General features: G+C 41.5%; 1 protein-coding gene across 11 annotated transcripts in view; it reads left to right on the top strand.

Annotated features, from left to right (window-relative positions):
* Window positions 1-26,939, top strand: part of dlg2 (discs, large homolog 2 (Drosophila)) — a 1,682,723-nt gene that overhangs the window by 43,049 nt on the left and 1,612,735 nt on the right. For all 11 annotated transcript variants that reach the window (XM_039744362.1, XM_039744355.1, XM_039744358.1 and 8 more), the window contains exon 2: window positions 21,427-21,558. In XM_039744362.1, coding sequence (XP_039600296.1) covers window positions 21,427-21,558 — 132 coding nt within the window. The remainder of the gene's footprint in view (window positions 1-21,426; window positions 21,559-26,939) is intronic.

Here is a 26,939-nt window from a genome sequence, read left to right as displayed (position 1 = left end):
ACACTTTAAGCGATAAAGGTGTTTTTAATACTCTTTGGCTTTTCCTTGCACTTTCTTATTTAATTGATGTCCAGACAATTTGGTTGACACATAGCACATGAGTTAATCAGATCTTTCTCGTTTTTATAGACTTCAAGCCCACAATTCAGCTTTTCTCTCAGTTTAGCACATGCTATTCTTTGTTGATTTTTTTTGGTGTCAGTTTCACAAGTTCAGTGTGAAGGGAAAGTCTTAGTGCTAAGCAGTTGTTCAACTTACATGACCAGGTTTTTATTAATAGCAAGTTCTTCTCTCCTATTAAGTACCTTAAAGGAATACTTTCCTCACAAATTTTAAATGTTACTTACCCTGTGTGGCTGAGAAAAAATTGTACTCTCATGTTTTCTTGGACAAATTAAATACTAAAGCTCAGCGGCATTGATAGGGGATCAACCCTGGACAGTGCTATACAATGTAAAAAAAATGAAGATCTGCCTCACTCATTCAAATGAACAGCATTGTGGAAATGATGTCTTCCTTGCTGGCATTTAATGCAGAGCTTCCAGAAAGTAACTGTTGTAAGAAAGGCGCTATATTGCGCCCGACCCGACACAGATTGGACATGGGAGGCACGTGTAAAACAAACTAAAACTACGTGTAAAACTTAGATTTTTCTTCAGCTGGAGGGCACATCTTCCCTGTAATCCTTCCAGCCACAACACAGTCCCAAGCACAAATAAACACACAAGCACTATCCTCCATCTCCTCTTCTTCCTCCACCTGCACCTCCACCTGCACCTGCACCTGCACCTCCTCCCAACTCTGGCCCTTGAGTAGTGGCTGCAGGCTCTTTTTGTAGCCCTCCCTAGGCTGCACTTCTGGGTGTGGCTGCATTCCAGCCCACAGAGGCTCGTTAAGCGTTCAGGTCTGAGTCCTGAAATCCCACACCTGTGGCCCCAATGTAACCCAGGAGGGCCACGCGTTCTGGGGGACATAGAGTGCGTCCCATGGCTGCTCCCCCGGATCCAATGTTGAAGGGGCGTTCCGGCCGGGCATGGGATCCGGCCGCCCATCACACAGTTAATAATACTTTTGCAATAAATGCACACATTTTCCAAGTTTTGGTCAACATGAGTTACTTGAGAATGTTTTTTTCTTTTTTCCAGGGACAGTTTTCTCTTCATTTTTTGCTGGAGTATTGCGATAATCCCAAGAAATTTCATTTTGAACATTTTTGCATTAAAAAACAAGTTTAGCACTTTTAAAGTTGAAACTATTTTTCACAATCATGGTATGCACTGATTTGCACAGAAAACTGTGTCCTTAACTGAAGCATTTTTTTAATAAACAGATCCCTGTGATCCTGTAGTTAGGATATAGCGGGTTGGATGATGGATGGATGGACGGATGTTAAATAATGCCGTGACTGTGTCTTGCAATCACTATTGAGCAAAAGTGAAAACAAAAGCCTTAAAATGTACCCAAAACACTTATTTTCAAGCAAAGAGTTTCACATGTATGAATCCCAATCCTGACATTGCATACATAATGTATACATACATAACAGTGTATCCGTGTTCCATTGCCTGCCTCCCCCAGCAGCATTGTTTCTTGTAGCTCTTTTCATGAATGCTTCAGTTGCTATTGTTATTTTGCAAGTGATTCAAGTGCTTATAATATTATAAAATTGTTTTTAGGATATAATTTAATAAGCTGTCATTTTACACCCATTCTGACATAAACCCCCTCCCACTAATGCAGAATCACTGACTGACCTATCCAGCATGCCTTTAGAAAAGTAGAAGAAACGCCACACTGAGTTGAGCAAAATATGCGAACTCCACAAAGATAATGACCACACATGAGATTTAAACCTAAGACGCTAGATCCTTGAAGCAGCAGTACTATCAACTGTGCTGCCTTATATAACAGCTACTTATCTATACAGTATTTCATTTTTAATGAATGATATTTTCATTTCTAATTTTTTTCATCTCAGATGAATAGCAATGACTCTCCTGGAAAGCACTTGGAGCTACACTAGGCTTCAGAAACTGACAAGAAGCAACATTTTTCATTTACTCTTAGGGCTGTCCCTGGGGAAGTGACTTCCACATACTCACAAAAGAGTAGGTTTAGCTGTGGCCTCCCTTCTAGAGGAGTTTGTCCTACAATACAAATTCTTAAAAATCATATATTTATATATGTTTTTATACAAATGTTTTACATAATAAACATGGGAATAATTAAGGAAACAAGCTGAATAGAAAATTAAGGATTGGTGAAAAATGGAAAAAAAAGTGACAGTTTTCCTGAAGAGCAATGCACTCTGGTTTTGATCACAGACTGTTTGGTGTACAGTCGTGGCCAAAAGTTTTGAGAATGACCCAAGCACAGTCACTCGCCACGAGCGCTTAAGTGGAGTGCAACATGTCAATCCTGAAAGTTGACCATTCAGTTACCCCACCTACTAGCCTAGTCAAACGCAATAAAACATCAATTAAAATAGACTATGGTGAAGAATATAGTGGATACATGTATAATACATACATACATACACATTAACATTTCAGATATACATGTACCGTACCTATATGTCTTCAGCCTTCCCTATTGTTTTTCGTTCTCTGTCCGGATTGCCGTTGTTCTACCAGTCTTGCAATATCAATTCCTTATTCTTGTAAATCTGAGAAATCTGGCTAGGATGAATGCCATAATGTTTCGCAACAGAGACCTGACTCTCCTTGTTGTCAACACGTTCAGCCAGAGACAACAATTTTTGTGCACGGGACAACAAAGTTGACGCCATAGTCAAAAGTCACAACAGCTAATTTATCACAGATGAAAATTAAGGCTAATCCATAATGTCATTCATTGCTAACAGACTTATGTTTAACGCATCGGCAGTTTTTACATGTTATATATTTACATGTACACAAGAACACGCCGCTAAACTGACTACAGTGTGCACCTAGTAGCTGCACTGTAAACTGTTAGGACTCAGTACAGTAGTGGGATTGGACATCAGCGCCTTCAACCGGTCACAAGAGCCGGGTTACTTACATCATCGCACACTGATTATGTCATTTGAGTGTGTCAATCAATATCGTTGTTTGACTTGTGGATGTGAAGAGTCCGTGCAGTTAACGGGAATGAATTTGGCACAGTACCAAAGGAGTCCAGTCTTCATCTCATGTCACTGGATAGCATCCATGTCTCGCAACCATATAGCAAGACAGGACGCACCAGGACTCTAAAGACTTGGACCTTTGTCCTTTTGCATAGATATCGGGAGCGCCACACACCCCTTTCCAGTGACCTCATGACCCCTCATGCTCTCCCAATCCGTCAACTCACTTCATAGGAAGAGTCACCAGAGACATGAATGTCACTGCCAAGGTAAGTAAACCTCTCGACAAGGTCAACACTCTCTCGGCAAACACACACTGCTGATGGCAGTGCCCAGGTGGTCATTAAAGGTCTGGATCTTGGTTTTTATCCAGGACACACACAAGCCCAGACACTCAGACTCCTCACTCAGTCTCTCGAGTGCCCTGATCAGAGCCTCCATTGACTCTGCAAAGATCACAGCATCGTCAGCAAAGTCAAGATTCGTGAATCTTTCTTCACCAACAAATGCCCCACAGCTGCGGGACCCCACGACCTTGCCCAACACCCAGTCCATACAAGCATTGAACAGATTAAGAGCAAGAACACACCCCTGAGGAACCCCAGAATCAACTAGGAAACACGCAGATGTCCTGCATCCACTCTGCACAGGCACTCGCAGTACCAGTGTACAGGCCGGCCATGATGTCCTGCAACCTCGAGGGGATCCCATTAACCCTCAGGATTGTCCCACAGGGCAGCTTGATCAACTGAGTCGAACGGTTTGCGAAAATCGACAAAGGCTGCAAATAAACTCTGCCGATATTCACGTTTGCGGTCCATGAGAACCCGCAGTGCCAGGATGCGGTCGATGGTAGACTTCTTAGGCTTAAAACCAGACTGTTCCAGTAACTGTTAGGTGAGCAAGTGATCACGGATCCTATTGAGGATGACCCTAGCAAGGACCTTACCCAGCACCGAGAGCAGTATTATCCCCCTGTAGTTGCTGCAGTCCAGGCGATCACCCTTTCCTTTCCAGATAGGGACTACAAGTCTCGTTTTCCAGTCAGTTGGGATGATGCCAGTCTCCCAAATAGAAGCAAAGATTGCTTGAAATACCAGGAGGACAGCCTTACTACCAGCCTGAAAAAGTTCACCCCGGATACCACAGATCCCTGCAGCCTTTTCCCACCTCAGCTGGTTCACCACCTGTGCAATCTCAGTGAGATTGGCTGGTTCACAGCCAATTGGAGGATCAGCTTACGGAGGAATCAAAGCATTATGCACATCTGAATCTGTTCCTCATAGAGTCGCAGTCAGGGCAGCTGATGGAACGGTCCTTACTGATGACACTGCAGTTGTGACCCACTGGGCTGGCTACTTTGAGCAATTGTTCAAAGCTGATCTTCCGACTTATGTTGGATATCTCTGGGTCCACGGTTCTTGTCATTCTTTGACTTGTACTTATTGTTTCATTTTTAAATGTCTTTTATTTTATCTATTGATGCTCCGATCAGATGTTTTTAGGGCTGATACTGATCACTGATTTTGTGTTACGAGAATTGTCCCATTACAATACAGAATCTAATTTGTTTTCTCTAGCATTTGAATTTTTTTTTACACTAAGCTCCTGCATAATCACACATGTATATATTAAAGTGGCATTTTTATAATTAAACTGCAGACCACAAGTGCTACATGTTCATTTTTTTTCAACAAAATAAAATTCTGTAGGCTTATGGTTCAGTGCCCCTAAAAATACTAAAATAAATAAAATCCCCTTAAAACATACAAGACTGATTTTAAGTACCCCTGAGGGCTTGGGAAAACAACTGCCAACAATCCTGAAGTGCCTATTGTGGCCACTGCATCACCTTTCCTCCCTGAAATAAAATTATACTCTGAGTCTTTTAACTTTATCTGCATCTCTTGAGCTCCTAACTAACACACAGAGAGCCTGTGATGCAGGTAATCAGCGTTAAAGACTCGAGGGGCTGCCAATGTCACTACCTGATCTGTGCTACACTGCAAGCAGTGAAAACACAACTTAAAATGAATCTAAGCAAAATAACAAAGTGCTGGAGTACTGATCAGGTAGTAACATCACACATATACACTGTAAGTTAATCACACAGGCTAAAAAGTGTAAAGTGGAGTGCGCTTACAGTACTGTACTGTATATGTGAGAGTTCTGCGCATGTGCGATTAGATAGTGACAACCCTATCCAACATGGCTGCTACAGCTTTGTGACATGATGCTAGGAAGAACGCTTGCCTGAAGCTGGCTACACAACACATTTTCAGGGAAAACTTTGACGAATAAGGTCATTGCCAATTCCAGGAAATTTGCTGCAAAAAATATTTTGCCGAATTTCATAAATCAACACCAGTCATAACAAAACGAAGAACTTAAAAAGTGCTTTTTGGAAATGTTCATTCAAATGTCTTTTTTGTTTATGTGAAATTTATTTTCATGTTGTTTTAGCTTTTGTAATAACCATCAGTACAAGGTTGACATCACCCAATCCAAAGTTTCAGGCTCAGGAATGTTTTGTGCGTTAAACCCACATGTATGGATAAGCCCAGGTGCTTACAGGTGCCATCTTAGGCATGTCTGGTTGATTTGGTTTCTGCTTGGCTTTGGGATTATTGATCAACAGGGCTAACCTACAGGTGCTGCTGTGTGGAGGATGAAGCTCTGTTTGCTTTGGCCTGTTGTGTTTGCATGGTCAGGAATATTGTGTTGTGAATAGGAAATTTGGGGTTTTATTTGTATTTTGCTGAAAAGCCAGTGTCTTATCTTAAATTGCGATCACCACAAAAGAATCAATGGAAACTTTAAACTCTTGATTTTTCTAAATTTTATTTTTATTTGATATGTACATTTTTGACGCATATCTGTGGAATGGTAGTGTAGCATTAGACATCTTCAGACGCATATGTAGTTTTGTGCCCTTTTACTTCCATATTTGCATAGAAACTCTACCTACAGTGGTCATGTGAGCAGATAAGGGAGCAAGCATGTATGCTTATCCCAGGAAAAATAATCTTTATGATAAAATGTATGGCTTTCAGTTACCTTTGTTGTCATTAACATACCTTACAAATATGAGAGACACATTTTCTTAAATCAAATATACAGTGCAACCTCGGGTCATAACTGTAATTCGTTACAAAACTCTGGTCGTAACCCGATTTGGTCGTGACCCGAAGTAATTTCCCCCATAGGATTGTATGTAAATACAATTAATCCATTCCAGACCGTTCGAACTGTATGTAACTATATTTTTTTAAAGATTTTTAAGCACAAATATTAGTTAATTATACCATAGAATGCACAGCGTAATAGTAAACTAAATGTAAAAACATTGAATAGCACTGAGAAAACTTTGAACAACAGAGAAAACTAACACTGCAAGAGTTTGCTCTATAGCGCTATGAACTGCTCGCTAAAAACATTTTTTAATGAGTTTTAAGCACAGGGAAAAAAATGAACATTTGAAAAATCCGTAATTTAATAAATGACCAAGAAAAGTAACATTGCAACAATGCACGCTACGAACCGATCGTTGTAAACAGAAGTGAAGTGGAGGTTAAAATCCAATAGAAAAAAGCCTTCATTAAATACGAGGTTAAAACAATGCTCAGATCTGTCATTTTAAAAAGAAGCCCGGTGCATTCTTTAACTGCCTTCTCGGTCTTATGCAGCCAGCCCTCTCTCTCGCTCTCTCTTTCTCTCGCACGTGCGTGTGTGTGTGTGTGTGTGTGTGTGTGTGTGTGTGTGTGCCTCTGTCTCTGTGTGTCTCTCTCGTGGTCTCTCTCGTGCTCACGTACGCATGTGTGTGTTTCTCGTTCTCTCTCGTTCTCGCTCTCTCTCTCGCTCTCTGCACGGGGAATGCACAGAAAGAGACTGGAAACGTGCGAAAATCATCGGCACACACAAAACGAAAAGGAAACTGCCTTGTTTGTATACCGAATGTATGGTTGTGAACAGATGCAAAAGTTTGGCGAACTTTTTGGACGTAACCCGATTTGTACGTGTTCTGAGACGTTCATGAACCGAGGTTCCACTGTATTACCACTTTAAAGTGGTTGTATTCAGTAAGCTTTAAGATGTTTGTTTTCAAATTTAAAGTGAGGATTGTTTTTTAAACAATGTTTCACTTAACACAATTTCCCATGGCAAATTATTGTAAATCATCACTGAAAAAACTGAATTGAAAAACACAAAACGTATACTTTAACTGTTTACACCTTTCATATTGAGGAGTGATTTATCTAATAATATCAGTGATTACTGGTTCTGTATGTAAACAATTCCAGGCTAAACACTACATAAGCTTTAAAAGAAGCCAATTAAATAACAACAAAAGCAAATCTGTAAGATCTAAGAACAAAACGAAAAAAAATGCAATGCAAAAAAGACCAGCAAAAGCATACAATGAAAGGAAAGCACAAAGGATAAATCAAACAGTGGTAGTTAGGAAGCTTTTTCAGCAGAAAACTGATTCCAACAGATGGTATTTATAGACCTGATCGGGTCACACATAAAGGCCCTAAACACGTAATTACAGGAAAAGGAATGAAAAAACAAGAAAGTGGAGGAAAATTACAAAATTCGCAAAAAATTAAAAACAGAAGACACAGCTCTGACTTCCAAAACTGCATAGCTGCTGAGGTTTGAATCTCTATTCCAATTTATCATTTCATTGTCCTTTTCAAATTCCTGCACACTCAAGCAAAGTGAGTCGGATGAGTCTGGTTACCTTTGACTGAAATGTTTTCAAAGTCTTGTGACTCCCAGTTTGTGTGAGTGCTTACCCAGTTACTATATTGTCAGTAGATATCACCATGCAGCCTGGATCTTGAAGGCCTCACAATGCACTATGATTGTTAGTCTGTGTTTTTTTCCCCTGTGTTTAAAATTCCATTTTGTTTTGAATATAATTTAACTGGGATAACATTGATAAAATGTTTTTTTACAAATGCAATGGCAGGGACCAGCTGTGGAATGCCAACCCATTACAGTGTTTGTTTATACATGTATACCCTCACATCTGGCCAATATAGAGACTTTAATTTACCTAATGTGCACATTCTTAGTATGTGAGAGAAAAAAAATTAAACTGAAGAAGATGCCCATGCAGACACAAGAGCATTCTGCCAGGCCTGAGCTAGCAAAGCTGTAAGGAGGAGACATGGTGTGTGAAAACAAATTTTACCTAATTTTCTAATGCACAGTTTTGAATGGGGAAGTTTACATGAAACAATATTTGTCATACACTGTAGTAGCTGATTATTCATTATGTTATTTTGCTGACCTGCAGATGCTTTGTCATTTGTATGTTGCTTTATGTGCATCTCTGTGACTTTGAAGAACAGGTGTGTTCCTTGCAAGCTTTTAATTCTTCAACCTAATGTTATATATGGAATGAGATTAATACGTGTCCTGCTCTTGTGAGTTCTGAACAGCTGCTCCATGATTAAATACATATATAAAAAAAAAACTTCAGTTTTATTTTTAGTACGTCCCACACCTTTAATAAAGTAGAACACAGTTTAGAAGTCTCCAATGTTAATCCCTCATGTACAATTTTTTGTAGGTGTGTTAATTTCTTAACACCTTATTTGCACTGTAAAATAATTTGGAACATTTCTGTATTTAGAAGAGCACTGCCAAGTCTGTAGTGTTTTTGCATATGTTGCTTATAATACTGTACATGTCTGTGATAAATTTAAAAAGCCATGCAATGTGCTTTAAAGTATTTCTTATTAATTATATGTGTGGATCGCTCCTTTATACCAACATCAATACATCTGCATAATGCCTTATTGAGACCGTGACAGCCAAGTCAGAACTTTTCTTTTTAATCTTCTTGCTTTGTAGTTATTCTGGTGTGTGTTCATACCAACATGTGTATGTATATTATAATATTTATTTATTTACTTACTTACTTATTTACCTGTTTATTTATTTAAAGAGTTTTGGTAAAAAGCCACATTTCTATATGAGGACAGATATCTATCTATCTATCTATCTATCTATCTATCTATCTATCTATCTAGTATAGTGCCTTTCATATCTATCTATCTATCTATCTATCTATCTATCTATCTATCTATCTATTACACTCCTCTAAAATGTTCTGTGGATTGAAGGAGACTGTATTTCACTGTTTTATGTTTTTTGAAAGATTGGGGCATTTTTTTTAAATAATACAGCAGCTGATTGAGGGTCTGGGAGTTTGCTATAATAGGATGGTGTTTGTGTTTGGGATAAAGAGCTAAAAAAAAAAACCAAATACAAATATAAACCTAGTTAACTTTATTTTAGGACAGGTGAAACAGGGAATATGGAAAACCCGGAAAAATAAGGTTAAGGGAGCAAGCACCACAGACCCCACAGTATTATTTAAAATGACTTGTAAAAGTAGAATAGAAGTGGATCTGAATTTTTATAAATCTACTAGAAATCTTTTACAGTTTAAGGATAAGTGGTATGTAAATAATGTATTGTGTAATTATGACAATGATGAACTTCACTTTGTATTCTAATTCTCATTTTATAATTAATAAAAATGTATGAGAGAAATTCTTAGAGTATTGCAATGTATAACTGAAATTGTGAGATGGAAGGGATGAATAAAGGGGCGTGGGTTTGGGTGGGCATTTATGAAATGAAAAAGGGATGGAATGGGGGCATTTAGAAGTTCAAAATGTGATTTTATGTTGTTTTTTTCTGTGGTTAGATTTTGTGTTTTTAAATAAATTTCATACTGAATGTAATAAAGTTGTTTTTTTATCTATCTATCTATCTATCTATCTATCTATCTATCTATCTATCTATCTATCTATCTATCTATCTATCTATCTATCTATCTATCTATCTATCTATCTATCTATCTATCTATCTAATAAACATACAGTATATTTTTTGAGAACTTCCTCTATAGTGTAGTTTAGCCTCTCCTAAATGACACCTTTTAAAATCTGAGCAGTCACAACAAACAAAGTCCCCACTTTGTATAAATCAACAGAGAGCCTTTGTGCAACTGGCAGATGCTGCACAAAGGATGCAAATTCAAACATTACTGCTTTACATTTTTTTTCTTTTTACAAATGAAATACTCAAAAGCAGATTGCTTCATTCCACAACATAATGTGTATTTTTTATTCTTCGGTCTTACTTACCCTCGCCGTATGTGTAGCAGTCACAGCCATGATCCACATTAAACCACTTGCATCAAAGGCAGAAAAAATACAAATAACAGTATTAAAAGTAACCATAATTACAAGTGTACTTGATTTTGAAAGTTTTAAATATCAGAAACCATTTCCATTCTTAGACTGCCATAGTTCCAACCTTTTTGCTGTGAAGGACCCTGTGGCAGAGAACATTTAAGTTTTCATCCCCAAATTATGGCTTGTAACCTTCATTTCTTGAAGCAGACAGACAAAGTGAAATACAAAGAGAGAAGTACAAAGTATAAAATTCTATGGATTAGTGTGTGCCTGATGAGATTGCTGTTTTTTAGATGTTTAAATTACCAACGGTGACTGTTATTTTAATTTTTTTTGTCATACTACATGGTATGTAAGACATTGAATCACTGTGGCTAGCATTGCTTTGTTTTTTATTTCTTTGTGGGCAGAACAAAGTTCGAGATGCTGCCACGTGAATTCAAAGTCCTGGGTTCAAGTCCCAGTCTGGCTCCCTGTCTGTGTGGTTTGGACATTCTCCACATGTCTGCATGTTGTTTTTTTTCTTCTACAATCAAAGGACATGCCTGCCTAACTAGCACTGTGAGTGAGTGGAGGTCTGTGTGCGAATGTGCCCTGGCATGGTCTAGACCTTCATCTAGGACTGGCACATACATTATGCAAGTTTGGACCACTGTGATTGTTACTGTACTGGAGTCCTTATCACACTTTGCAATTGTTCCAGCAATTTTTCATTCACATAATGACGTAAAACATTTACATACAGTAATCTTAGTGAGTTAGGGACAGTCATGACCACAAGTCATATAGTTTGACATGGTCCGACCAGTCTGTGACTCACAATGACAAAGGAGGTTTGATTTAGTCTTAAGCTGTGTGTATGTGAGTGCTGAAAACGTTCGCGCGTTCACCCAGAAGTACAGCGCAGGCAGTACAGCCACACAGAAACAGGGGAAGCTTATGTTTTGTACCTCACAAACAGAAAATAGGCTTGTCTGTCTGATGGTTCATGTTTTACATGACAGAATAACAATGGAAAAAAGAAAAATAATGGAAAGCATTTACACAGCTTTGGTGTGATCAGGCAGCACATTATTGGCTCTTAGAAAACGACGCATGCTTTCAGTATTTTGAAAAACATAAACCTGTGCTGGAAAGTCATCACAGTGTCATGTAATTTGTCAACTTCTATTACTTTAGTCATGCAATCTGACATCCTCAGGCGGCGAGATCAGCAATTGCAGCCAACAAGTTTATCATCCCTTCCGACTAGAAGCCCTTTAATTTCCAATCATCTTAAACAGATTTGAAAATGAATGAATGGATGGCAGATAATCTCATAGTTAAGTGGTGCCAATATGTCTGAACAATACAAAAACTGTCATGTGAATTTTCTCCTCCCAGAAAAAACATTATTTCATTTCACCCCTTGAGAAGCTGGTGCCATCACAGACTCGTCCGTTTTTATCTTCAGTCTGGTGTATTGAGGAGCTCAGTCCTTAGTAATGCCAAGCCAGGAGTGTGTTCAATTTCTTTTAAATTGTATGGTGGGCAGGCATATATAGTACAAGTAAGAAATCAATATTCACAGCATGCCCCCTGTTTAGTAACACATGAAGACCCTTAGTCCTCTGTATTCCATATTGCCAGTGTAGCTATTTAATGTGACACAGTGGCTCACAGTGAGGGGTCCTGTTTGAAATGTAGCTGTGTCTGCTTCCCTGTGGGCTGTATATACACATGCAGCGATGCTAAAAGCTCTGATCTGTCATGTTCTTTATTTCATTTATAAGAATGGTGCTCAGAATAGTGATGTGATTTTTGATTATTTTCCACTTTTGATACTATTAATATTCTTAATGTCTTTAAGTATTGCATGTCATATCAATATCTATAAAACACAATCCCTGTCAGTTTGGTCTTTATGCACAGCCTTGTTTTTCAAGCCATAGATTTAAAATCTAGCACACAGGTACTTCTTACCATACCTCAGACGTTTGGCATATAACCTTTGGTCTTACCCACTATTCCCAGTGGGTAACAGGGGTGGCTCACATTCAGAAAGTGTGGCAAGAAGTGCAACCGTGAGGTCTATGGACAGAAGTCTACTGCCATGCCAGTTAAGATGGTGGTGTGGTGGTTAGCTGCTTGCTTTTCAACCAAGAAATCTGGGGTCAATTTTTTTCAATTCAATTCTTTTTTTTAATCTTTTATTGAATTTAGTAGGGCAGGGGTCCTCAATCACGGTCCTGGAGAGCCGCAGTGGCTGCAGGTTTTTGCTCCAACCCAGTTTCTTAATAAAAAGCACTTATTGCTAAAGTAACACTTCTGCTTCACTTTAGTGATTTTGAGCCCGTATTGCTTAATTTTGTCTTAAACAGCTATTTTAATTGCTCCTTATTATCAATAACATGCAGATGACAAGAGAGAGCAGCATTTCTCCATTTAGCTTATTTACATTTACACCTGTGTGTATTTATCTGCACTATTGGGTTTAATTAAATACTTGGAAGAAAAATGAAGAGAAAAAAAATGAAGGACTGAGAATTACTCGTCCATTTTAGCCTTCAAATCATTTGCATGATAGAAAGGGAAAGAAAATCTAGGATATGAGAATGACCTGACATAGCAGAGTTAATTTAATTTCATAGCTTGTTAGTGCTTTATTGGCAAGAATTGCTTTCTAATTAAGCAACCAGGTCAGAACAAAAACCTGCAGCCACTGCGGCTCTCCAGGACTGGGATTGCGGACCCCTGTACTAGGGGGTTCCCCCCTGCTCGCTTCGCTCACCAAAATACCCCCAGGCATGCACTACGCACCAACCAATTCACGTCTCTGCTGCTCGTGTTGTAAAGAGGGGGGCTGAACGCACCTAAAGGAGATGCAGTCACTGGTGTGAAAAGGGAAAAACATCCAGTATGCGGCAGTCCTGTGGGCAAAAATGCCTTGTTGATGCTAGAGGTCAGAGGAGAATGGGACGACTGATTCAAGCTGATAGAAGAGCAACTTTGACTGAAATAACCACTCGTTACAACTGAGGTATGCAGCAAAGCATTTGTGAAGCCACAACACGCACAACCTTGAGGCGGATGGGCTACAACAGCAGACGACCCCACCGGGTACCACTCATCTCCACTACAAATAGGAAAAAGAGGCTACAATTTGCACAAGCTCACCAAAATTGGACAGTTGAAGACTGGAAAAATGTTGCCTGGTCTGATGAGTCTCGATTTCTGTTGAGACATTCAAATGGTAGAGTCAGAATTTGTTGTAAACAGAATGAGAACATGGGTCCATCATGCCTTGTTACCACTGTGCAGGCTGGTGGTGGTGGTCTAATGGTGTGGGGGATGTTTTCTTGGCACACTTTAGGCCCCTTAGTGCCAACTGGGCATCGTTTAAACGCCACAGGCTACCTGAGCATTGTTTCTGACCATGTCCATCCCTTCATGACCACCATGTACCCATCCTCTGATGGCTACTTCCAGCAGGATAATGCACCATGTCACAAAGCTTGAATCATTTCAAATTGGTTTCTTGAACATGACAATGAGTTCACTGTACTAAAATGGCCCCCACAGTCACCAGATCTCAACCCAATAAAGCATCTTTGGGATGTAGTGGAACGGGAGCTTTGTGCCCTGGATGTGCATCCCACAAATCTCCATCAACTGCAAGATGCTATCCTATCAATATGGGCCAACATTTCTAAAGAATGCTTTCAGCACCTTGATGAATCAATGCCACGTAGAATTAAGGCAGTTCTGAAGGTGAAAGGGGGTCAAACACCGTATTAGTATGGTGTTCCTAATAATCCTTTAGGTGAGTGTATATGTAGGTTTTAAAATAAGCCAATTTAAAGCATGACAAAAAACGTGACATAAAAACGGCACATAAAATCGTAGGCTCAGGATTTTATATACTGTATATATATATATATATATATATATATATATATATATATATATATATATATATATATATATATATAGAGAGAGAATAGATTAAAAGCATATAACATTCCATAAAATCAAGTCAAACTTAACAAAACGTAAGTCAAATCAGATCAACCCCCATCCATGAGAAAGAGAGTAAGGCCACCAGCCAGAGCAAAACTATTAAGAGTAGTAAAGAGAGAAAGGAGTCTTATCCCCCAATATAAAAGCTAATTCTAAAATGTTATTGATTAGGTCCTGCCAGGTTTTAAAAAGGTTTTGAACAGATCTTCTAAGTAAGAATTTGATTTTTTTCCAACAGTTAACCTTTTCTTTAATCAGGCATTTCCCTCACTATGTCATGGCCACAAAAATGCCCAGGAGGGGCCACATTGTCTGTGGAGTTGCTTGTTGAAATTTTTGAGTTTTTAGCACCAATAAAGAAAAATAAGAAGCTTTCCTAAATTAACAATGGTTATGTAGTAAATGCAACAAGTTAAAGGGTAGTGTCACAAAGCTGAGACATACTCAAAGAAGTTTTGGGGCAGCCACCTGTATATTTTGGTACCCTGGCTGCAAAGTCGTTTTTTATCACAACAACAGCACTGATGTGCATATAAATGAGTCCAAGACAAGACTGAGGGTAAGGGGAAAAAGGGCAGGCTTTTAAAGGGGAAGACAGGAAGTGAGGTCATGGGAATCGGGCACGTGTTCGTCACTCATTGGATCAGGCCCAGACGTGACATCAGGGGGGCCGGCGCCGGTTAGTTCTGTCTCCATTGGTTCGGTCCCGGAAGTGATGTCACGAGAGCCAGGTGGAGTCTCCCAGGGATGGTCTACAGGGAAGTGAGAAAAAGAGTCAGTGCACTCTGCCACAGCCCGGCCTGTCTCAGAACTGCCTTCACTCAAGCCCTTTAGCTGCCTCCCATGCGCGTGTGTGACAAGGCCCCCTTAGCCCAGACCCTCGGGTCGGGCGACCTAACCGAGAGGTCGTGAACCGAGAAAGAGCATCAGCGTTGGCATGGAGAGCACCCGGCGATGAGCGGCGAAAACTTGTGCGGCTGCAGGTCAAGAAACCACCGGGTGACCCGGGATTCGACTCCTTGTGCAGGGCCATCCACTGTAGAGGGCATGGTCCGTGACAAGAGTGAACTCCGGCCCAACAGGTAGTACCTCAGCTGAGTAATGCCCATTTAATCGCCAGAGCCTCCCTTCCACAGCTGCAGACCTGGTTTCCCGGTCAAACAGTTTCCGGCTTAGGAACATGATGGGGTGTTCCACACCATCGACACTTTGGCTCAGCACGGTGCCCAGGCCTGTGTCCGAAGCGTCCGTCTGGAGGATAAAAGGCAAAGAGAAGTTAGGTGCCATCAAAATAGGTGCGGACGTAAGGGCCTGTTTCAAGTCACTAAATGCAGTGTTGTTTCTCAGTCCATACCACAATGTTGGGGCCCTCTTCTTTGTTAAATCAGTCAAGGCGCGCTCTCCGAGAACCGGGTACAAACCGGCGGTAGTACCCGCTAATCCGAAAGGCTTGGACCTGCCGCTTGGTTGTGGACGGGCCATTTCAAAATGGCATCAACTTTGGAGCACTGTGGCCTCACGGTACCCGACCCACCAGGTAGCCTAAATATTTGGCTTCGCTTAACCCAAAGAAGCATTTCTTGGGATTAATCCGGAGCCCGGCCTCACCAAGTGTCCGTAATACCGCTTGGACATGCTGTAGGTGTTCCTTCCATGTGCTGGAATAGATGACCACGTCATCCAGGTAGGCAGCACTGTATGAGTTATGAGGCCGAAGCACTTTGTCCACCAGGCGCTGAAGGTTGCTGGAGCCCGTGTAACCCAAATGGAAGGACACGATACTGCCAGTGTCCGCTAGGGGTACTAAACACGTTTTTCCTTCGCGGAGTCCGTTAAAGGAACCTGCCAGTACCCTTTTGTCATGTCAAGTGTGGTCAAGTATTGAGCCTGTCCAAGCCTCTCGAGGAGATCATCCACTGAGGCATTGGATAAGCATCAAATTGGGAGACTTGATTAAGCCGACGGAAGTCATTGCAAAACCTCCAACTCCGTCAGGCTTACCGGCGAGCACAATGGGGCTGGACCAGGGACTATAACTTTCCTCAATCACACCTAGCTCCAGCATGCGCTTGATCTCAAGCTCCACTTCAGCCTTTTGCCTCGGGAAGGCGATACGGGTTCTCGGACAACAACCCGGGCTCTGTCACAATGTTGTGCTCAACCAGAGAGGTCCTTCCGGGGTTCACTGACTACCTCCCGGACGGTCCGGATAACTGTTTCCAGCTCCTGCCGTTGTCTGGGACTTAAGTCCGTGCGAAGTTAAGGCGTGTGTGTGGCGAAGAGTGGCGGGGCTGGCGGAGGAGGGATCGGGGTCCCTGTCCTTCCACGGTTTCAGCAGGTTCACATGATAAACCCGCTCCTTTGGCCGGCGATTGGGTTGACTCACCAAATAGTCGACCAGTCCCTTCCTCTCCTTAACCGTAGGGGCCCTGCCAGTGGGCAAGCAGCTTAGAGTGGGAGGTAGGCACTAGGACCATGACCCGATCTCCGGGTGGAACTCGAAGAGGCGTGCAGCGGTTGTAATACGGGCCTGTGCTGCTTGTGCTTCTTCCATGTGACTTTTAAGGAGAGGCGAATCTTTCCAAATCTATCGCGTAACTGCGCGATATACTCTAATATGTTTGTAGAGGGAAGAGCCTCTTCTTCCCAGCCTTCTTTAGAATATCTAATATGCCCGAGGTTGTCGCCCATACAGTAATTCAAAGGGGAGAACCCGTGGAGGCTTGTGGGACTTCCGATAAGCAAAAGGACGAGGGGAGGAGCTGATCCCAGTTCCTTCCATCCTCGCTAACCACCTTATGTAGCATTTGCTTGAGAGTCTGATTAAACCTCTCTACTAACCCGTCGGTTTGAGGATGATACACCAGGTCTTTAAATGCTTTATTTTCAGCAATCTGGCAGTCTCCTTGAACGTCTCCGAGGTGAAAGGTGTCCCCTGGTCTGTCAAGACTTCCTTGGGAACACCCACGCGAAAAGACCCTAGTAATTCCCGTGCGATAGCTTTGGATGTAGCTGGCGCAACGGAACAGCTTCGGGTATCGTGTAGCGTAATCCACGAGGACTAAAATGTACTTGTGTCCTCGGGCTGAGGGCTCTAGGGTCCAACCAAATCGACCCGATTCTTTGGAAGGGAACATCAATCAGGGTATAGGGACAAGAGGAGCACGGTCCCTCCTGGGAATTTGTGCAGTTGACACTCCGGGCAGGAAGTGCAAAGCGGCGAACCTCCTCATTGACTCCCGGCCAGTAGAAGCGGAGCTTGATCCGCTCCAGAGTTTTTCGGTGCCCAAGTGGCCACCTAGGAGGTGGGCGTGTGCTAGCTCGCAGACCTGCCGCCGGTAGGTACGCGGCACTAGCAGCAGCTTTCTCTCCTGCCCATCATGCATTGCTACACGATAAAGAAGGTCGTTGTCTAATACAAAGTAAGGGCCCTGTGGTATAGACTGATCAGTGTGCTGGCCATTTACAAGGACCACTGCATTTTTTGCAAATTTCAGGGAGTCATCATTCCATTGCTCCCTTCTGAAAGAAGCGGCGTCTCTTTAAATTGAAACCGCAATACAGAGAGAGGGTCAGCGTCGACCTCAAGGGGCGTGGCCTCCTCCCGTTCCGTCTCGGCTTCAGTGAATGACGTACCAGCACGCGACGGCCCGAGGGTAACCACGTCACTCAGGGAAGCCGCTTCGTCTCTCTGCCGGCTGATTACACTGCGTGGAGGCAACCTGAGACGGCTCGTGCCCGTCTATAACAGGGCCCAAAGTATTCCCGGGAGTGGTATGTGTCTCACCGCTTTTAATTTCAGGCCAGTTCCGCCCCAGTATCACCGGGTGTGGAGGATCAGGAAGGATTGCCACAGTTAGGTTCCGAACCGATCCCCCGTAACTGATGACACACGTGCCGGCCTTGTACCAGCGGGTTTCCCGTGGACACAGGTTATACCGACCTTATAATTTAACCACTGTCGTGGTAGCACAAAACGGCGAGCAACAATGGTAGTGTTGCTGCCGGTGTCTAACAGAGCAGGCGTTTTGTACCGTTGACGACCACCATGCCTGTGTGTGGAACCGCCAACGGGTTTATCAGAGCACACCAACCCCTCCTCCCCCTCCACCTGCATTCCGCCTCATTCCCAAGCGGTTTGAGCGCCCGCGACCCCGGGGACGCCGGCACAAGCTCTGGGTTGTACGGGGGGGGTATTTAGGTGTTGGACATACCCGGTTGAGTTCGGCTAGAGGACGGTTCAGCTCCCTCAGATTGCGAGGCCGTCCTTTGTTTCTCTACGAGCTCTATGAGCTCAGCCATGTTTGTAAATTCTCTACCACAGACCGGCTGGGTGAAACCACGGTGTAGTGTGTCCAGAAGCAGGTAGCAAGCCACCTGCTCTATGACTTGGGAGGGCTTAAGTGTCTGTGGCGCAGCCACTGCCCTACTTTTACCCATAGGGACCAGGCTTGCTGTGGGGTTGGCGCTCGGGTCAAACATCCAGTTTTCAGGTTACTCACCTGCCAGTCTGGGGCACCCCTAGGTGGAAATCGGGGCTCTGGCTTCACAGGGAGGCAGGCACTCTCCTCCAGAGAGCACAAACAGCCCTCTTCACCTCCCTCTTCCGAAGCAGCCCACGTCTGTGAGCCCCTCCCGAACACTCCCTGGCCTGTCTAGATTGCCTAGTGGAGCATGCCGGGAGCAGAGCCTGTACCGGGCCACTCCGAAACACGGGCCACCCTCCCCGCCTGAAAACTCGGCCCCGGTACGATCCCACCTGGACGTGTTGCAGGTCCTGTCCCCTTCTTTTCCAGGACTTCTCCATCCTGCCGGCTACGCCAATGTCACAAAGCTGAGACATACTCAAAGAAGTTTTGGGGCAGCCACCCGTATATTTTGGTATCCTGGCTGCAAAGTCGTTTTTTATCACAACAACAGCACTGATGTGCATACAAACGAGTCCAAGACAAGACTGAGGATAAGGGGAAAAAGGGCAGGCTTTTAAAGGGGAAGACAGGAAGTGAGGTCATGGGAATTGGGCACGTGTTCGTCACTCATTGGATCAGGCCTGGACGTGACATCAGGGGGGCCGGCGCCGTTAGTTCTGTCTCCATTGGTTCGGTCCCGGAAGTGATGTCACGAGAGCCAGGTGGAGTCTCCCAGGGATGGTCTACAGGGAAGTGAGAAAAAGAGTCAGTGCACTCTGCCACAGCCCAGCCTGTCTCAGAACTGCCGTCACTCACCCTTTAGCTGCCTCCCATGCGCACGTGTGTGACAGTAGTCAACTTTAGCAATATACTGTATAATTTATCATTTTTACCTTTCTACCATTGCACTTTCTACTGTTCCACAGGTAATGCAGCTATTATTAATATAACTGATGAAATTAAAGACTGAGTGTCATATAACTTGGAAGTTGCAAAGCACACACAGCATGTCCCAATAAGTTCCAAAAGCACTAAGTAAAAATGACTACTAGAGGGGGATATCACCCTCAAACCCCAATTAAGATAACGGCGGGCACCGCATCTTTTTAAAATAAAACCATTATTCTAACAAAAAGTTCTTCAAAAACAGTGGAGCCCCGTGGAACACAAGATACAAAGGAACTACCCAAACCCACTAACGCAGTCCAATGCAAATAAATTTGCAACACAGCAATCCCGAAACGTAGTCAAACATGGAGCATGAAGGGCAAAATTCCAAAAAAATATATACCATGGCACAACTCAATTAACACACTGACTCCAGAGAGCATTGACAGTGACCCGCCAGAAACTGTGGATGACCCTCTGAATGTATAGGACAGAGGGCAGCTGCTGGTGGTCCGCAAAACGCTTGGATCTTTACAAAGGCGGCTTCATACATAGACAAAACCAAAAATAAAGAATGATGCACATTATCAACATAAATCAAAGAGACATAAAACATGAAGTTGAACCCCAGCCAGGGGTTCAGACATGACACTGACTTACTGTTACACAGTATATCACACTGAACGTTTTGCCATTCGCGCCCCGGGTCCTCCCTGCGTGGAGTTTGAATGTTCTCCCCGTGTCTGGGTCGGTTTCCTCCGGGTACTTCAGTTTCCTCCCACAGTCCAAAGACATGCAGGTTAGGTCCATTGGCGATTCTAAATTGTCCCTAGTGTGTGCTGGCTGTGTGTGTGTGTGTGTGTATGTCCTCTGGTGGGCTGGCGCCCTGGCCAGGGTTTGTTTCCTGCCTTGCGACCTGTGTTGGCTGGGATTGGCTCCAGTAGACCCCCGTGACCCTGTAGTTCGGATTTAGCGGGTTGGATAACGGATGGATGGACATGATGCAACTTTGCATGCACAAGTGTCATTTTGTTTTTTGTTCAGATAATAAGGCTCTTTTAAAATACAACATGTTGTTTCACTTTGTTAGTTCATATTAACGTTTAGTGTTTGCAATTTTTTTAGATTTCAAACAGCTCTCCAGATTGGGTGATGATTTCTTTATTTATTAATTATATTATTGCTTGGTCTGTATTTATTTATTTTTTTATATATTTTGTTATTTTCCAGGGTATTTTTGTGTTTTCACATGCCCTTCAGAGGTCAGAGCTCAGGGTCAGCCATGGTACAGCGCCCCTGGAGTAATTTTCATGTTAAGGGCCTTGCCCAAGTGTCCACTGAAGTAATGGGATATTAACCGGCATCCTTCCAGATACCAGTGCAGATCCTTAGCCACAGAGACACCCATCTTTATATATTGTAATGCAACTGTGTGTCTGATTGCTTTGTCCTAACTCTTTTAGTGAAATGTATATATTGAGAAACTAAATTAAAGATATATAGATTGTCACTGTGACTATGAATCACCTGCACAAAGTATTTTGGGTTTAGTTTGCATATGGTTCAAGCAGGGATCTTTAACCATTCCCAGAATGTCTTCTTGTCATTACGGCTTAATTTGAAATTTGAAAGAAAATTTGTAACATGTTGTTATAACAAACTTGGTTAAGGGGACTTTACAATTATTGAACAAGTAATATTGCACTTTGAATATTATTATTGGAGTTAAAATAGAGTAAAAGAAGATTTTCATACATTTCCTAACATTGTCTTGATTTTCTTATTTCTTTTTGTCCCATAGATGCAGCTCGGGCTTTAGTGCTACTGGAAGATTATTGTTCAAAGCTACAGAAACCAGAGGAGCAGCAGCTGAAAACAGCCATTCAGAGAGTCATGCTTATCTTCAAAAGCAGTTTGTTCCAGGCCTTGCTAGGTAGGGCACAAGTGATATGGAAACGTTGCCGTTGGCATTGTCACGTGCTTGCTTGATTTACCTTGGGACTGACACCCGGGGCCTTGAGTAAGGCTGAATATATCTAGGAATTAAATGTAACCTTTAAATGCCAAATACACATTTTCATTGTTTTCTTTTAATATATAATTTGACATGGTTGCATAATCATTGCTATTTATTTTACTTGCCTTATTTAGTGACCTGAGCCTACTGTATCACTGTACCGTGTTGTCACTGGTCACTTCTGCACCTGAACTTTGAACCAGTACTTTTCATTGAACTCTATAGTGATGTTAAATTGTATTTAATTCTAAATACTAGCAACTTGGCGCACGCTACGCTGCGTGTTGGATGACCACTGTTGAAGGACTCAATCGTAAGGACCTCTTGTCGGATGTCTCATTGGCACGCTTTTGCCTCTTTCTTTCGCGATCACAGAGTAATCTGTCTTCTCTCTCTGTAGGGGTTTCAGTTGCCTTTCGTTGTGCGGCAGAGACGCGTCGTTGAGCTAGTCTGTGTGAATGCTGAGTGTCCGTTTCTTGCGAGCGACTGTCACGCTTTTGCCTCTTTGCTTCGTGATCACGCTGTAAATGTGTCCTCTCTCGCAGCAGCAGGTTTAGTTGCGTTTCGTTTCGGCATTGTTCCGTAAGGTCTCCTCCGTACAAGTGCACATGGGTAGCTGAAGACGGAAAGGCATAGTGGGCATAGTGAAACACGAATTGGTGACCAGGGGAACAATACGACTCATGATACGGGGCTCGAAATACTCAAGTGCACATGTTATTTATAATTAATTTTTTTTTTTGTTATGAACTTCCCCAAAAGAGTTGATCCCTATAAATAGTTAATAGTATATGAACAATATAATCTGTTGTAGTACGGGCACACTTCATAACCTGCATACACCACGTGTTTGACTGTAACGCCAGAAGCGCGGTCGACGCTGTAAGGGTAGGTTGTGGTTTCTGTTTCTTTCATGATTTTTTATTTCATTTTATTGATTATTTAATAGGCAGAGGGGAGAAGACGTTAATGTGACACTCTGTCTATTTCTTTACTTTTGTTTTGAAAAGATTTTCGGGAACAGGAAAAATAAAAGCAAAGGGGAAAGAACGGAAGGGGGTAAGCAGGAATTCTGAGAGGGGACAGACTGGGGCTTTTCTACGGGGCGGCTATACAGCCAAAAGGAACGCGGACACGGACAACGCGCTGGGCTTTTATTATATAGATATAGTGGCACCATAAAACCCTTTCTATATTAACATTGCGTTTTTTATTAGAGCAGCATGTGGTGTAAAAGATCCAACTGCAGCAGAAGAGCGTCACACTCCGAGGGTACCACCTAACTTTCTCATCTTCACTTCCTGTGGGTGAGAACCCTGGTAGACCTTATGAGTCTTGTCTTTTATGATCATAGCATATCTCTTGGCAGTTTGAAAAGTGACATCAGTTGTGCAAGAGCAATCATTTACACTTTATTAATATTTAAAAAATATAGAGAAACAATGGTAAAAACCTGAAACACTAACCGATATGGAGTTGGTTACCAGTCCAGCATCAAGACTTTCCCATCATTTTAAGACATAAGGAATTGCCATTAGTTTTGCATCCTTTTTATTAATATTTTAGTCTGGATTAATATTTCACAGTACTTTTCAAGTATTTAGAATATAGAAATTCTCAGTAGAATTGTTCAACAGATTTGATGAAGTTTGGCTTTAGTATCACAAATGTGTCTGGGTGAAGTCAATGGAAGACATTTTTTTATGGGCCTTAATTTTCACAAATGTTTTATACGATTCTAAGCAAAAGCTTCTTTTCCATGCCTGATGCTATACTGCATTTAATTCTGTGGGTCGATTTGTCGATGGTTTCATTGGAAGCAAGTAATGTATCGGAAATGTGCCAAACATGGCCTTATTCACGTCAGTGGTTTAACAACTGCTGTTACATTGTGATTTTTTTTGTACTCATCATACACATATTGTGGGTCGAATACATATTAGTCTAATCCAAGATGGAAAAAGTGGGCAGACTGTATGTTTTTATGATTTTGGGAATTTATTCTTCTTAACATAATAACAATGGGGGCTACTTGCTGGCATACAATGTTAGGTGAAGCCTTGCATCAGCCGCAGCTCATTGTGGTTCACTCCTCAGTTTGCAGGGCTGGTTTGAGAGAAGCATAAATCAAAATGACAGTGATTTGTTTTTTTAAATGTAAACTTATTTTTTAAGTTTAAAAAGCATGGACTGTAAATACAGTATATACATGTAAATCAGTGCTTTTTTTAACTTGGGTTTCATCTTGGGCACACTTGGTCCTACCATTCCTGAGTGTAATAACTGTCAGTGCTTTCACTGCTCATTTTCTTGTTAGCGACTCCCTGTTTGCTCACCACAGTTTCCGTGCATGTTTCTCAACAGGTGCTGTGTTATTGACATATTTGGTGCACTAGAGCAGGGGTCCTTAATCACAGTCCTGGAGGGCCGCAGTGGCTGCAGGTTTTTGGTCTAACCCAGTTGCTTAATTAGAAAAGTATCCTTGCCAATAATTTAATTTCATGGCTTGTTAGTGCTTTAACTCTGCTATGTCAAGTAATTCTCATATCCTAGATTTTCTTCCGCTTTCTAAGGATATTATCCAAATGATTTGAAGGCTAAAATGGATGAGTAATTCTCAGTCCTTCACTTTTTTCTCTTCAGTTTCCTTCCAAGTATTTAATTAAACCCAATAGTGTATGATAAATACGCACAGGTGTAAATGGTAACAAGCTAAATGGAGAAATGCTGGTCTTTTTTGTCTTTTGCATGTTATTGTTACTTAGGAGCAATTAAAAACCAAGAATACAGCTGTTTAAGACTAAAATAAGCAATAAGAGTTCAAAATCTTAACAAGCAAGACAACTAAAGTGAAGCAGAAATGTTACTTGAGCAATAAGTGCTCCTTATTAAGCAATTGGGTTGGAGCAAAAACCTGCAGCCACTGCGGCCCTCCAGGACCGTGATTGAGGACCCCTGTACTAGAGCAATAGCTGTGTAGTAAGAGTATTCATTTCTTACTATTTAAAATACAAACTGGCACCACAGTCAGGATAATCTTCTTTGATTTTTTTAAAGTGCATTTGCTGTCATGCTGCCTTATTAACTGGGTTAAAAAACATAAGGCTATGCATCTTTTGACAACATAGTGTTGCTGTTGAAGGAGGGCCAGGGCTTGGGTCTTTTGATGTATCCAGCAAGCTGCTGGAAATGTTGTACTAGTCCGTGCCATCCATTGTATTGTTCTATGCTGTGTCTACTGGGGAAGCAACTTGAGTTCAAAAAATGTACAATGCTGTAAACAAAATTATCAGGAAAACCTCCTCCATCAGAACCCTGGGCACAATGGAATCTGTTGTGGAAAAGAAAATGCTGGAAGTATTGGAAGTATTTATGCTGGTATTAGATGCCATCATAAAAAAGAAATCCCCTTCATTACTTCCAGGAAGTGTACCTTGGAGCACTTTCAGCCACAGACTCATTCCTACATAGTGTGCTAAAAAGCCCCTCTAGGGGTCTTTTCTGCCCACTGCTATCAGGCAATTCAGTGCTTCCTCCAAGACTCAATGCATATACTCTTTAAGTTTATTTTTCTATTTCTTTACAATATACATCTACCTATCTATCGTGAAAGAGGGCAAAGACAAAGAAAGATTTGGGGTGACACTGCTTTTGTAAGACCAAAAATAATAAAGCAAAGGAACATCTCTAAGGACGCAAGTCTCAAATTAGACCATCCACGATGCTTCCAGTTAAACACAGGCCAGGCAGTGACATCAGAGGTGGTGAGGTTGTCAATCATCTAGTCTGCAGAGAGAGGAAGGGAAGAGTTACCTGTTAGAATACTATCTATCTATCTATCTATCTATCTATCTATCTATCTATCTATCTATCTATCTATCTATCTATCTATCTATCTATCTATCTATCTATCTATCTATCTATCTATCTATCTATCTATCTATCTATCGAATGCATTATTTGTCCTGTGAGTCTATGTTTTTTATGTTTCTGCTGCTATATGCATCTAAATAACTCCTTGGGATTAACAACGTTTATCAAATCTAATCAAGTCACACATCATGGGCTTGAATTGTGTGCCCCTTTGTTGTCTGTGTGGAGTTTGCACATTTTCAGCCATTTTGTGTCTTACATCCTATGAACCTAAATTGGAATTAAACAAGTTTTAGCCTGTATTTAGAAATGGTATGAATGTCATATAGACAGAGATTAATTGCATAGGTAGGTGGATATAAACACATTGGGAGCACCTGCTCCATTTTCCTTATGTTATTTTTATGTCTTTTTTTTCATTGCCACTGTTTTTGCTGACAGTTGAAAATAGCAAGAAAAATTCTCTGATAACACATAATCAACATTCAAAAGTTACTTCATAAATGTTTCTTCGAAATCAAATGCTGACCTTGACAAATACAGTTACGAAACCTTCACAAATGCAAGGTTGCAGCATTTTATAAAAGTACCGACTATTGACAATAGCTGAATAAATAATCCCTCATATTGTTTCTGCAGCTGTAATATTTCTCTGCATCTCCTTAGTAAAGTTTAGAGAGATGAGTGATGAGAACTCCTTCAGTGCAATTACCCTGAAGAACATTTGGCACACTCTGGATATATTAGCTTAGCGTCAACAGTGTGGCTGACTAAACTGAATGGTAGGCTACAACAGACTGTTAAGAGCACTGGTAAAACTCGAGAGTAATTGATAAAGTAATGCAATTTGAAGATTAGTGGAAGCTATAAATGCTTGTGATGTTAATTAGCTTAGCCTTATATCAGTAGTTAATATCTGTACAATGATAATTTAAGTAAGATTTATTAATTACAGTCATTTAAAAGAACTTGAATTTCACAATTCTTGGTTTCTAATTCAGTATTGCTATGTGGAAAAAGCTCATACTTGTTAGAACTGTTAGTAAGTTGTTACAATTACTTTTTGTTTTTTTCCCTCTTTCATCACATCTCAGGACTTGCTTTGTGCACTTGAAATTGATGGGATGTATCCAACTCATTAGTAACTGTGACGGTCAAATCCTGCTGTCTGATGACCTGCTTGCACTATAATTTGCCACTGAGCTTCTGTTGATTTTTTTTCAGCCTTGCACCATAGACAATGACAACCAGTGTTTTCATGTATTATGTCCAGGATGGCTGTGTCATTAGCTTAAATAACACTATGCATACACTTTCCAGCATTTTTTTAAAGATTTTTATTATAGAATTACTTTTCAAAACCATATTAATGTTTTGCATAGTAGTGTGAAGAATGCTGGTGACTTTTACAAGATGAAATTAAA

This window comes from Polypterus senegalus, chromosome 2, assembly GCF_016835505.1.
Source record: "Polypterus senegalus isolate Bchr_013 chromosome 2, ASM1683550v1, whole genome shotgun sequence".
NCBI classification, from domain to species: Eukaryota; Metazoa; Chordata; class Cladistia; order Polypteriformes; family Polypteridae; genus Polypterus; species Polypterus senegalus.
The sequence above is the reverse complement of the archived record's forward strand: the minus strand, read 5'-3'. Positions and strand labels throughout refer to the sequence as shown.